This window comes from Pelodiscus sinensis, chromosome 3, assembly GCF_049634645.1.
Source record: "Pelodiscus sinensis isolate JC-2024 chromosome 3, ASM4963464v1, whole genome shotgun sequence".
NCBI classification, from domain to species: Eukaryota; Metazoa; Chordata; order Testudines; family Trionychidae; genus Pelodiscus; species Pelodiscus sinensis.
This window is the reverse complement of record NC_134713.1, coordinates 107,026,311-107,038,583: the sequence shown is the minus strand read 5'-3', so window position 1 is coordinate 107,038,583 and position 12,273 is coordinate 107,026,311. Positions and strand designations below refer to the sequence as shown.

Sequence of the window (12,273 nt, the reverse complement as noted above, 5' to 3'; positions counted from 1 at the left end):
TCATGAATTCTTAGCCATTAGTCAACCATTCTATAGTTCCTGGGGGCAGGACTGGCAGCCAGTGCACTCCAGCCCCACTCCTGAGGAGCCCCTTGAGACCTCACACTGCTGCCTTTGTATCGGAGGCAGCAGTGTGGGGTGCCTGGCGGGAGCTGGTCCGTGAGGAGAGCCAGTTTACAAATCAGCTCCCCTTGCAGCATGGCTGCCTGCTGCACTGCCCTGCTGCCTCTGATTCAGCGGCAGCTGCATGGGATGGCAGCAGCTCTTGTCCATGGGGGCTCCAAGCTCCCTGTAGACAGAGGTTGCTGGGCGGAGGGGACAGGGGAGACTGCTGCGAAGGAGCCTCTGTTTGCAGCGGGCCTAAGCTCCGGCAGCAGCCCCTGTCCATGGGGAGCTCGGATTCCCTGCAGACAGGGGCTGCTGCCATGAAGCAGCCTCTGCCTGTGACAAGCCAGTGCTTGCCATGGGCAGAGGCTGCTTTGCAGCAGCCTTCCCCACACTGCTACCTTTAATAGGGAGCAGGCAGCATCATGGAGCCAGTGCTGGGGGGGGAATCCAGCTTTTAAGCCAACTCCCCCCAGCACCAGCTCCTGCTCTCCCCACCCCACCCCTGATACAGAGGCAGCAAAGGGGCAGGGGAATGCAAGTAGTGGATTAGATTAATTGATAAGCCTAGTCTTATCGATTAATCATCTACTTGACTACTTGTTCACATCCCTACATAAAACTAGACTTAAAGTGTGGTCATCTCTGCTTGGAGTCTGAAATCAGGTTGAATGGGCCACAGGAGCCATGAAGTATGTTTGTTCCCTCCCCAACCAAAAAGAGCTCTTGATACAGACTACAAAGCCTCCTTAAGTAACAAGCTTTGGCTACCTCTATACCACATGTAAGAAAAAACTTCAGTCAATTCAGAGGGATTTCAGATGCGATATGACAACCTGTACATCTAAACTATATCTTGCTCTTGCTTAGCTCAACCCAAGATTAATGTGCAAGGTGAATAATGTCAAATATTATTTTGGAATCATGTGTTTCCTACACCTAAGGTCAAGTAAACAACCACCTCTCCAGTCTTCTCTACTCTTGCCTCCCTGTGATTTAAAATATACATAAAAGGCACTTAGGCACTTAAAAAGAGAAAAAGGTAAAAGATGTGCCAGTGTAAACATTTGTGGTGTTGATAGGCTGAAGCCAACTGCCTGCTTCTCTTTCATTAATGATCTTACAAATTAAAAGCAAGTCTCCCTATCCTCGTTAAGTTGCAGATTGCGTTTCAGAAGCGTAATTTCTACATTTCTGAGTGCTGAGTGAGAAGGACAGAATACCAGAATTAAACACTCCCTTACAACTCCTCACTTAAATGTAAATGTGTGGAATACTTAAGTTGGTCTTCTAAATTAATGCTGGTATCCTTACAATGAACATGAAAGAGTGAGAGCTGGCAAGAAAAGATATAAACAAACTTTTATATGACCAATTAAGCAATAGTTAAGCTTGCAGTAGAAGCCTTTTATGAGTCAAAATGATTCAGAGAACTAATGTACTGAAGTTAACATACTTCTCCTTCCACATATTCAAGTGGGTCCCACCACTGGTGTAAGCTGGCATTGCACTACTGGTTCAATTGAGCAATACCAGTTCATACCAGCAGAGGATCTGGTCCACAGTGTATTAAAATATCATTGGTCTCCATTGTTCAGGGTTTTAAAAATTCCATAAATGTTCTGTGAACAAATGACCATTTGCGCAAATTGTAAGATGACTATAAATACATAGAAAATTATCTTTTGTCTCTTGCAAAACCATTGACAGCCTGTAGCTATTTACAATAAAATACTAAGTAGTATGAGCAGGTTTTTATTTAAACAGTATCGTAAGTTATTTAATATGTATGTAGTGTCATAGTTTTGCCTACCTCTTTTGTTTACTAATGACTTTATATTATTAAGTGGCTTGCCAATAAACCTAAGCTGCTGTTTTTGTCTGTATTTACTATGGGTAAATTTGGAGCATTATTAAATTGTTTTCCTAAGTTTCATTTTGCACAAATACATGTCAACCCTAATATAATAATATTATATTTGTCAAAAATGTGCCAGTCTAGTAAGTACAAGATTTTTACCCAGACATTCCCCTGCATCCCGTGCCCTCAAATATTTTAATACTGGAGCCTGAAAGTGACTTACTATAAGCAAACCATAGCTGAATTGAATAGTCTGCTTTCATTTTAAAAGCTTAATGAAATGTAAAAAGTAAACAACAATGAAAATAATGGAAAGTAATCTTTTTAAAAGCTATCAGGCCAAGTCCAGAACTGGTATAAATCGGCATGGCTCCATGGAAGACACTGAAGCTTTGCCAATTTATACCATGTAAGGATCTAACCCATGATGTTTAATGTGATGGATTAAACATGTTTATTTCACATCAAAGTTCTTGCTTTGTAGCATATTTGGAACAATCAATAGATTGCCAGAATTCCACATGAGCCTATCCAGCACCTGCAGTTCTTCAATGAGACAATTTTATCTCCATGATCCTAGGCTTGGAAGATACTAGAGACCCAGAACTAACTACTGAAATCTACTAATACATAGCCAGAGACTACTGTACTGAATTCTATCCCAACAAAAATAGAAGGCTGTGGTAATTTGGCTTAGAATCAGAGGACTGGAAGGGACAGAGAGGTTTTCTATTCCAATCCCCTGCACTCTAGGCAAGACTAAGCATTATCTAGATCCTCCCTACATGTCTGTCCAACCTACTCTTAAAAATCTTAAATGATAGCACGAGGGTGGGGAACTTAAGGCCCAGGGGATGGATGCAGTCCCCACGTTGCTTGGATCTGGCCCTTGGAACTTGGGAATCCCCTCCCAGCATTGTGGAGCCCATGCTGGTGCTCTAGTTCCTCTGCTGTTCTCCAAGGGACTTGGTGCACACAAAAACTACTAACTTGGGCCCCCTTCGGTTCAGGTGTGCAAGAGGAATGTTAGGAGTCTCTCGCCTTCTCAGTCAGGGACCATATTAGTGAGGGTTTGGTTGGCTTTTTTTTTTTTTTTTTTTTTTGCGCTTTTCACTTGTATGCGACCCCTGATTGATTTTGTTGTGGGTCAGTGGCCCCCAACCCAAAAAAGGTTTTCCATCCCTGTGATAGAGCTTCCATAACCTCCCTAGGCAATTTATTCCAGTGCTTAGCTCCTGACAGGTAGGAAGTTTTTCCCAATGTCCAACATAAACTGTCCTTGATGCAATTTAAACTCACTGCTTCTTATCCTACCCTTAAAGGTTAATAATTTTTCTCTCTCCTCCTTGTAACAAAAACTATTATGTACTTGAAAACTCTTATGTCCCCCTCATTCTTTTCTTCTTCCAAACCAAACCAATTTTTTTCTAGCTCTTTAATCATTTTTGTTGCTCTTCTTTGGACTCTCTCAAATTTGTCCACATCTTTCCTGAAATGTGGCCAGAACTGGATACAATATACCAGTTGAGGCCTAATTAGCATGAAATAGAGCAGAAGAATTAATTCTTGCATCTTGCTTACAAAACTTCTGCTAATATATCCCACAATGATCATTGCCTTTTTGTGGGCGGGGAACAATTGTGTTACTCATATTTTGCAACTGTCGACTCTCATTCATCTGGAGATCCAGTATGATTCACAGATCTTTCTGCAGTACTCCCTCCTATGCAATCATTTCATATTTTGTATGTGTGCAACTGATTGTTCCTTTCTAGGTTAAGTATTTTACATATATCCTTTCATTTTATTTTTGTTTAGTTCTGTTTTTGTTTGTAGTAGTCTGTAATTTGTCTAGATGAAATTAGGAATTGCTGGCGTTCATACTCCAAAAGCTTATGAGACTGCTTACCCATTACCCAGTTGTTGGACAATTATACAATCACCCCTATAGCATTTTAAAAAAGGGAAAAAAGAGGGTGGAGAAAGTATGATCAGTAACCCAAAAATGGTGCTTGAAACCCACTGGACAAAAAAAAAAAAGAAAAAAAAAGTGATTTTTCAATTTTGTTCTGCAACGATTATCTTGTTGAGATCACTCCAGATATCATGTTTAGGTATTCAGAAGATAATAGGTTTATCTGAGGCCTAGTCTACACTACCATGGGCTGCTGATCTAAGTTACACAATTTCAGCTATGTTTTTCATGTAGCTGAAATCGACTATGGGAAGTGAAGAGCTGACAATCTCCCATCAATTCCCCTTACTCTTCTCATTCTGTTGGACTACCAGAGTTGATACAAGAACACTTGGTGGTTGATTTATCAAATCTATACTAGATGCGATAAATCAACCCATTGCTGGATTGACTGCTGCCTGTTGATCCAGGGGATAGTAAAGCCATGCCCTCAATCTTTCATACAGTGGCAAAGTGTCTTACTGAAAATTGTATTTCTATCAAGAATCTTAACACTTACCTTGGAAACAAAACATTCTGCAATAGCCACAGGGTCATTTTCACAGTTTTCCAAATCTTGCAAAAGTTCACTAATAAATGGGAAAAAATGAGGGGAAAATGGGAAAAAATTACATTTATAATATTTTTACACAGTCATACATGACTATGCTTCATCTTTGTCTCTTCTCACATCATAAAACCCATTTTTAAGCATTAATTTTAACCACACCAACATTCACACCTACACATTTCTTGTTTCCAGTTAGTACAGCATGTGTTGCTATGGGCAATAATAAACAAGTACTAAAATCCAGTGATTTAGAGTGAGAGAGAAACAGAATACACAGACAGGTTTTCAATACAGTATTTTCCTTTTCCTTTGCGCTCATCAGCTTTTTCACTATAACACCTTCAACGGTTCATTGACTAACTGGTCTAAGCATTGGTTTCAAGGCAAAATACTGTGAGTGGTCTAGTGCAGGTGAAGACCCAAAGTCTAGTTAGACATCCAAACCCTGATGAAAGTCAATGAGAGTAAATGCCCATGCATTTGAAAATATTTTGCATTATCTTTTGATTGTACGTAAAGTTAGACATGCCTTTGTTATGTTCATAATTTATAAACATACTACTGACGATGAATGCATGTGGGGCAGCATTTTTTGTCTCCCACTCAGGACAAACAATTAAATGGTTGTGGAATACCATATACATCAAAGACCGGGGTAATCCAGTTGCAGTAGCATTAATGAAAAATTCATCTTTTTAACAGAGTGAACCATTTGGTGAACAAAGGAAGAAAAACAGAAAGTACCAGCAAGTAATTAGAAATTCAATACTGACTTTTCATTTTTCAAGTGTTTTGACATGTTTATGTTGAAAACTTCAGGCTACCAGTGAAAAAGAAAAATCAAGAAAGAAATACATCACCATCATAACCACACATAGCCCAAGAAAGTTCCTGTGACCAAAAGTACTTAGCAGATACATAATTCTCTTCTGTTTTTTCTACTTTAATACAAAGTTACTTTTTCCCCTAATTGGAGCACCTAGAGTTACTTCTAAAAAATCCTCTTGATAATAATCCAAATGATGTCATCATGAAGATTACAGAGCAGCAATAATCTAACATATTTATAGATACTGCTGCCCCTGTCCAAGTATCTATGTAATTGAACAGCAGGATAATGGCAGGGCCAGACCATCAAGATAGTGCAGGATCTAGGCCAGCAGCTTTCCCTTATTCCACCACAGATTTGGCACATGCTGGTCCCCTTTCCACCATGCTTAAGAAAGATTAGTAGAAGTACTGAAGAGTATTTCATTGTAGAACTTCATGTCAATTTGTAAGTACAATACCTGATTGGGATGGGAGAGGTTGCCTTAGATTATCTTTTACAGTGAAAAGCATTTATTTGTAAGGATTCTTCTGGAAGCAGGGCAGAGGAGCAAGGCAGCAGAAGCTGATTAAGAGGGGATTTGCCTTCCCTATGTATGGTGTGAAACCAAAGTCTTATGAGAGGGTAGGTCTACATTACAAGGTTTTTGCGCAAAAAACAGCGAAGCATCCACACCTCAAGCGGTTTTTGCACAAGAAAATTGACAGAGCAGAGGGCATTTGCCTGTAGAGTTATTCCTCAACCCCACAAGGAATAACTCCTTTTTGTGCTACAGCTCTTACGCAAAAAAGGCAGGTGTGGACTCTCCACAGGGGATTTTGCGAAAGAACCCCCTATTGGAAAAAGCACAGGTGCTCAAGATGTGAATGGCCATCAGAAATTTCTTGTGCAAGAGTATCCAAGCAGTGTGGATGCTCTCCTGCACAAAAGCACATGGCTTTTGTGATGCACTTTGAGGTCTGAAAGCACTTTTGCCCAAGAAGTTTTTGCACAACAACTCTTCTGCAAAAGGCTTCTTGTGCAAAAACCCTGCAGTGTAGACTAAGCTAGAGGAGTGCAGTTTTCCTTGAAGATATGAAGGAAGACAGGAGAAACAGTTCAAGTGTACACTGTTCTCCTCTGAGAAATAGCAAAGGAAGCTTTCAAAGTGTGCCGGGGGAGAAGCATGACACAAACACTGCAACTAGCATCACAATATCCATCGTGACAATTGGTGCAGCCTAAAACTCAACAGTGTTTCAATCATAAGAAGAAACTTGAACTGGATCACACTCTGTCATGTCTAAGTTAAGGCCACAAAATCTTGGTATAACAAACCCTTATGAAATCATCATCATCAATAAATCCATGTGTATATAATAACCACCTTCTAAAATTAACTGACCAATCTTTATTTCTCTGAATACTCATAGGCATCAAAATCCTCATTCCAGATAAAAAGCCAAATACAAGTTTGGAAAAAACAAATTCGCTTTGAAACTATAAAACCACAAATGTTCACACACGGAGACACACAACTGCCAATTCATAACTGCCAAATTAAACGTTTTTCAAATGTAAAAATGAATAAAGTAACCAAACAGACTCTAGAGTGCATTTAAGACCCAGATGCCAAGTTTCAGACAGCAGTGAATTTTTATAGCAGAGAAGTAATCTCTCTGAATCCCTGAATCTATATTGGGATCTATAATGAAACCAGTCATAATCTTCAAAGCTACTATTTCCACACAGAGCTTTAAACTGGGTGCTCTGAAAGACATTAAAGATAGTTTTATTAGAGCTTTGAAAAAATGTCAACGTAAAGCACATGAAGAGTCTATAAAATTGTAGCAGCACTATTTCTCCTCAAAAGTGTTTTAAAAAGGTTAATATCCCAAGTTCCTTTTTTGCAATTCTGCTATTCCCCTGCAACAGTTGATACACTACTAAACAGCACATTAGACTAAACAGTATTTACATTTTTGCCAGAAAAACTGCATATGTACTAGAGGCTATTGCCAGCATAATTCTCTTGGTCACAAATCACACCTCATCCCACCTCTGACCTTGTAGCTGTGCCAGCAGAAGTTTCATAGTGTAAACATTGCCACGCTACAAGTAGGGAGTGATGACTGACTTCTCAAGCTGGTGAGGAGGGCAAACATTTTACCCTGTCAGGCTGAGACTGAGGCACTGAGAAAGGCAAGCTGGCTGGAGATCACTCCAAATAAGTCAGATGTGATATTGGTAAGTTGCAGAAAAGAACCTCAACACAGAGCATGAGGATTATATTGGTCCCTTAAATTGACAGCATGTGTCTGCTGTGTCTTACTCAGTTTGGAAAGTGTAAATTCTTGCTGTTGGAAGATTAGGTGACAGCAATGATCAAGATCATTTCCCCCACTGTCTGGCCCAGAAGTTGTAATATCAATGCCATGATCTTCTGCATCTATTATCTATCGATAAATGAAACCGGGATTTGAATTTCCTGAGCTTCATTTGCATAATGGCAGCCACACGTTCTTTCGAAAAAGGGCTTTTTGAAAGTGAAACCGCCATCTAGATCTTTCAAAAAAAGGGTTTTTTCGGAAGAAAGGCGTCTAGACAGTGGTTTCACTTTCAAAAAGCCCTTTTTTTGAAAAAACATGCGGCCACCATTATGTAGTCTAGACATATCTTTAGTGTACAGGGTAATTCGCTATGAGCACATTGCACTTGTTTTTCCATGATCTGCTTTGGGTTTCTGGGGAGAGTTCTAGTCATTGGTTGTGTTCTGCTGGCACGGGTTCCCCTCTGTGCCTCTTCACTGAAATGTACAAGTCTCGCGGTGGCTCTTGTACATTCCAAAGGGACAGGAGCTGCATTGGAACCGGCACGAGTGGGACTCAATCCCTGCTCGTGCCATTTTCCCACTGGTCCCAACAACCCCCCCTCACTCTGTTGCTGGGAGGGGGGGATTAAGCCGGCTCCCACCCAGCAGCAGCTCGTGCTCCTCCCCTCTCCTTGCTGCCTCTCTCTGATAGAGGCAGCAGGGGATGGGGGAGGGAAGTGATTAGTCGAGTTCCTACTCTATCACCCAATACGCATTTGCTTATCGGGTAGTAGACTAGTCGCTAACATCCCTAGACGGCAGTGGGGCAGGGTGGTCAGGTGGCCTCCGCACGAGAACCCCCAGTGGCAGCAGGGCCAAGTGGCAGTGGGAGAGCCTTGGCCAGGGAGCCCCAGGAAATTTCCAGTGGCAGCAGGCAGGTGGCATCCAGGAGGCCCCCACCAGGGGAAGCTGGGGAACCTCCAGGAGCAGGAGTAGGAGACCCAGCCTTGGAAGCCTGGAAGTGGGGCAACCATCATGGGACTGCTCAGGTCCAGCTGTGCAGGACCAGGGAGTTCCAACCTGTAGAATTGTTATTATATCAATAGTGTTTTCAAATGTCCGTGAATAGTACGATAGAGGGGTTTGGGTTTTTTTTAACTTTTTGTTATATAAACCAAAATTAGATTGGGGGACAAGCTCTTTGCAGATGATTCTTTATGATAAATGAAGAGCTAATTCTTAAACACTTACATTTTACAAGTATTTTATACATTGTTTTGCAATTTTAAATAAACTTTAGTACTTTACAAAATTATATCTTTATAGTGCCAAAATTCCTTTCTTTTGAGGGAAGAAAGTACATACCAAACACGAAATTCAAAAGCAAGTTTGTTTGTAGCATTTCTTTCCAAATGTCCTGTCAGAACTGGCAGGATTGTGGACCTATGCCTGCAAATGTTGCATGCCCTGTACAACCTGACAACCACACTTCAAGACTAGAGATTTCCTCCAAAAGGCAAAACATATGCCCAAAAAATGAGGTCTTTTTTACATTTATTAGAGTGGGGACAGACAGCCTAACTGAAAACATGAAACAAACCTTGATCAAAGAAGTATCAGTTTCTTGTTTTATATTTATTAGCATACTGACCTAGGAAAGAATATTTTTGAGCTTTTTCCCTATAATACAGTCTCTTCCCTTGTTTTCACTTTGCCAAATATTACCTTACCTATTGAAATGGTAGATGTCTTGTATGTTTCCAAACAGGGCTGATCGTTCTTCTGACCCCAGGGAAAGCTTGGATTGGTCAGTGATACAATCAAGGTAGTCCTGTGAAATAAATGAGAAGGAGGCCTTAAAACACTCCCATCCCTTTTCTGGATCAGTAAATGGAGCTTTCATTAATTGTGCAAGAGACAAGTCCCTTCCTATCAGTTTCACATTATATTACAATAATCCCCTCAGTAGCTCTTCTCTGAACAGTCATTCTATTATGAAAGATAATACTTATCTGTTCACTCAAACAAAGAAAAGAACTAAAAAGACTGAATGGTACATTGTATTGCCTAGATTAGACAGTGTACATGTTTATAGCTACAGACAGACAAATTAGTTCAGATTTCACCCATTACAGTTGCATTGTCTCAGATAATTCTTCATGTCAGTGATGTTGTTCCATATTCATTCTCTTTTTAAATGAGTGTTTTTTAGGATTTTTTTTTTAAGTAGTGAGTTATATTGGTAAAACAGTTGGATTTAATAGTGACTCCATAAACGGAGTTTTGGAAAATACAACTGCTTCACAGCTTTAAAGAGGATTTATTTTTAATTCCAGAAGAAATAACACACACTCACCACCAGTTTGCACAGGACAGAACTCCTATATTTTTATCCACGAGCACACAACTGAACCATATGGACCGTTAAACTCCATGCAACATTGACACATACTCCAGCAAAGATTTATTGTCATGTCTAGAATTGTTTACTTAATGCCATATGAAAAAGATAACTCAAAACAGGACAGTATTATTCTTGAAAGATCATAGCTACCAAACTCTCTTTGCTTCTGATAAGGGCTCTTCTCTGAATGTGTGTTGCCTTTCATTATTATGCAGCTGTAGTATTAGGGCTCCTTGGATAAGGGCAACTAAATCCAAAGAGTTGTTTATCAGAGCATAAAGTCATAAAGCTAGGAACCCAGGCACATTGCTACATTTATAAAGAAACTGCGCAGGAGGAAGGCAAACAATAAAGGAAAAGTAAAAACAGCTGAAACAATGTGAAATGAAAATAAATAAAATCCCTTACCCTGGGGCTAGACAATGTGGTATGGAACTCTACCAAAAGCAACACAACATTCCACAGTCACTAAAAAGAAGGAATGCTGTGAGCTGTCAAATAGACCACAAAAATCTTTAAGTAGAATGACGTTCCAAACACTTTAAAAAATATATTATAACAGACAATGCAGGACCCAATTCATCGTCAGTGTAAATCCAGTTGAGACCATGGATTTACATCCAATATAATCTGACCCTTGTCATTCAGATGTTCTTACAAGGCGTGTTTTGAATTACAGAACCTGAGTCTCTATCCACTGAGCCCTGTTTCTCCACTAGAATTGAACTAGCTGCAGCACAATGACAGATTTAAGAAAAATCAGGTATAATCATTCCTGTTCCTTTTTGTTACACCATTCAGTCATCTGCATTCCCATCTTCACTTACCTCACTTAAATTCTAGCACCAATATTCTCCCTGATTAAACGCGTCATTTACCAAAAGGATGTAACAAAACTAGGTCATGGGGCAACAAAATGGCAGATGAATTTTAATGCTGATAAATGCAAAGTAATGCATTTTGGAAAACAATCTCAACTATACATTCAAAACGATGGGGATTAAATTAGCCCAAGAGAGATATTGGAGTTATTGTGGGTAGTTCTCTGAGATCATCCAGTCAATGTGCTGCAGCTGTCAAAAAAGTGAACCAAATCTTAGGAGTCAATAAAAAAGGATAGAGAATAAACAGATAATTTCTTATTCCTGCAATATAAATCCATGGTATGCCTACATCTTGGATACTGCATGCAGATGTGGTCACCTCATCTCAAGATATCTAGACACTGGAACAAAATACAGGACTATGTAGCACTTTAAAGACTAACAGGATGGTTTATTAGATGATGAGCTTTCGTGGGCCAGACCCACTTCCTCAGATCAAATAGTGGGAGTGGGTCTGGCCCACGAAAGCTCATCATCTAATAAACCATCTTGTTAGTCTTTAAAGTGCTACATAGTCCTGCATTTTGCTTCAGCTACAACAGACTAACACGGCTACATTTCTATCACTATTAGGCATTGGAAAAAGTTCAGAAAAGGGCAAGAAAAATGTTTAGGGGTTTGAAACAGCTGTCATATGAGGAGAGATTAATAAAACTGGGACTTTTCAGCTTAGAAAAGGAGAGATGACTTGGGGTGGATATGATAGAGTTCTATAAAATTATGACCAGTGTGGAGAAAATAGATAAGGAAAGCTTATTTACTTGCTCCTATAAGACAAGAACTAGGGATCACCAACTGAAATTAATAGGTAGCAGATATAACACCAACAAAAGGAAGTATTTCTTCGCACAGTTCACAGTCAATGTATGGAACTCTTTGCCAGAGGATCTTGTGAAGAGTTCAAAAAATAACTAAATAATTTTATGAAGGATAGGTCCATCAATTATTATTAGCCAGGGTGGGCAGGAATGGTGTCCCTATCCTCTGTATCAGAGGCTGGGAATAGGCAACAAGAGAGAGATCACTTGATGATTACTTGTTTTAGTCATTCCCTCTAGGGCACCTGGCACTGGCCACTATCAGAAGACAGGATAGTGGGCTACAAGGACTTTGATCTGACCCAGTGTGACCATTATTAGGTTCTTACCAGCACCATCTAAAAAAAGCATCTTATTTCTAATTGTTATTTCTAATTGTTACGATACTACGCAAAGCTTCACTGCTTCAGAAATGGCAGGCAGCAAGTAACCAGCACAGCCTTGATTCTTCAAAGAGCCATTGTGTCATCTCTGCAAGGCACAATCCCACCCCTCCTTCCCCCCAGCAGCCAGTGACCTCACTGTTCCAGTCTGCTCTTCACGTGTATTCTGTGGAC

At 40.1% G+C, this 12,273-nt stretch overlaps 1 protein-coding gene across 3 annotated transcripts in view; it reads right to left on the bottom strand.

Annotated features, from left to right (window-relative positions):
• Positions 1 to 12,273, bottom strand: part of PLEKHG1 (pleckstrin homology and RhoGEF domain containing G1) — a 202,520-nt gene that overhangs the window by 49,277 nt on the left and 140,970 nt on the right. For all 3 annotated transcript variants that reach the window (XM_075924430.1, XM_075924431.1, XM_075924432.1), the window contains 2 exons: positions 9,341 to 9,441; positions 4,441 to 4,510 (listed from right to left, as the gene is read on the bottom strand). In XM_075924430.1, the coding sequence (XP_075780545.1) occupies positions 4,441 to 4,510; positions 9,341 to 9,441 (171 nt within the window). The remainder of the gene's footprint in view (positions 1 to 4,440; positions 4,511 to 9,340; positions 9,442 to 12,273) is intronic.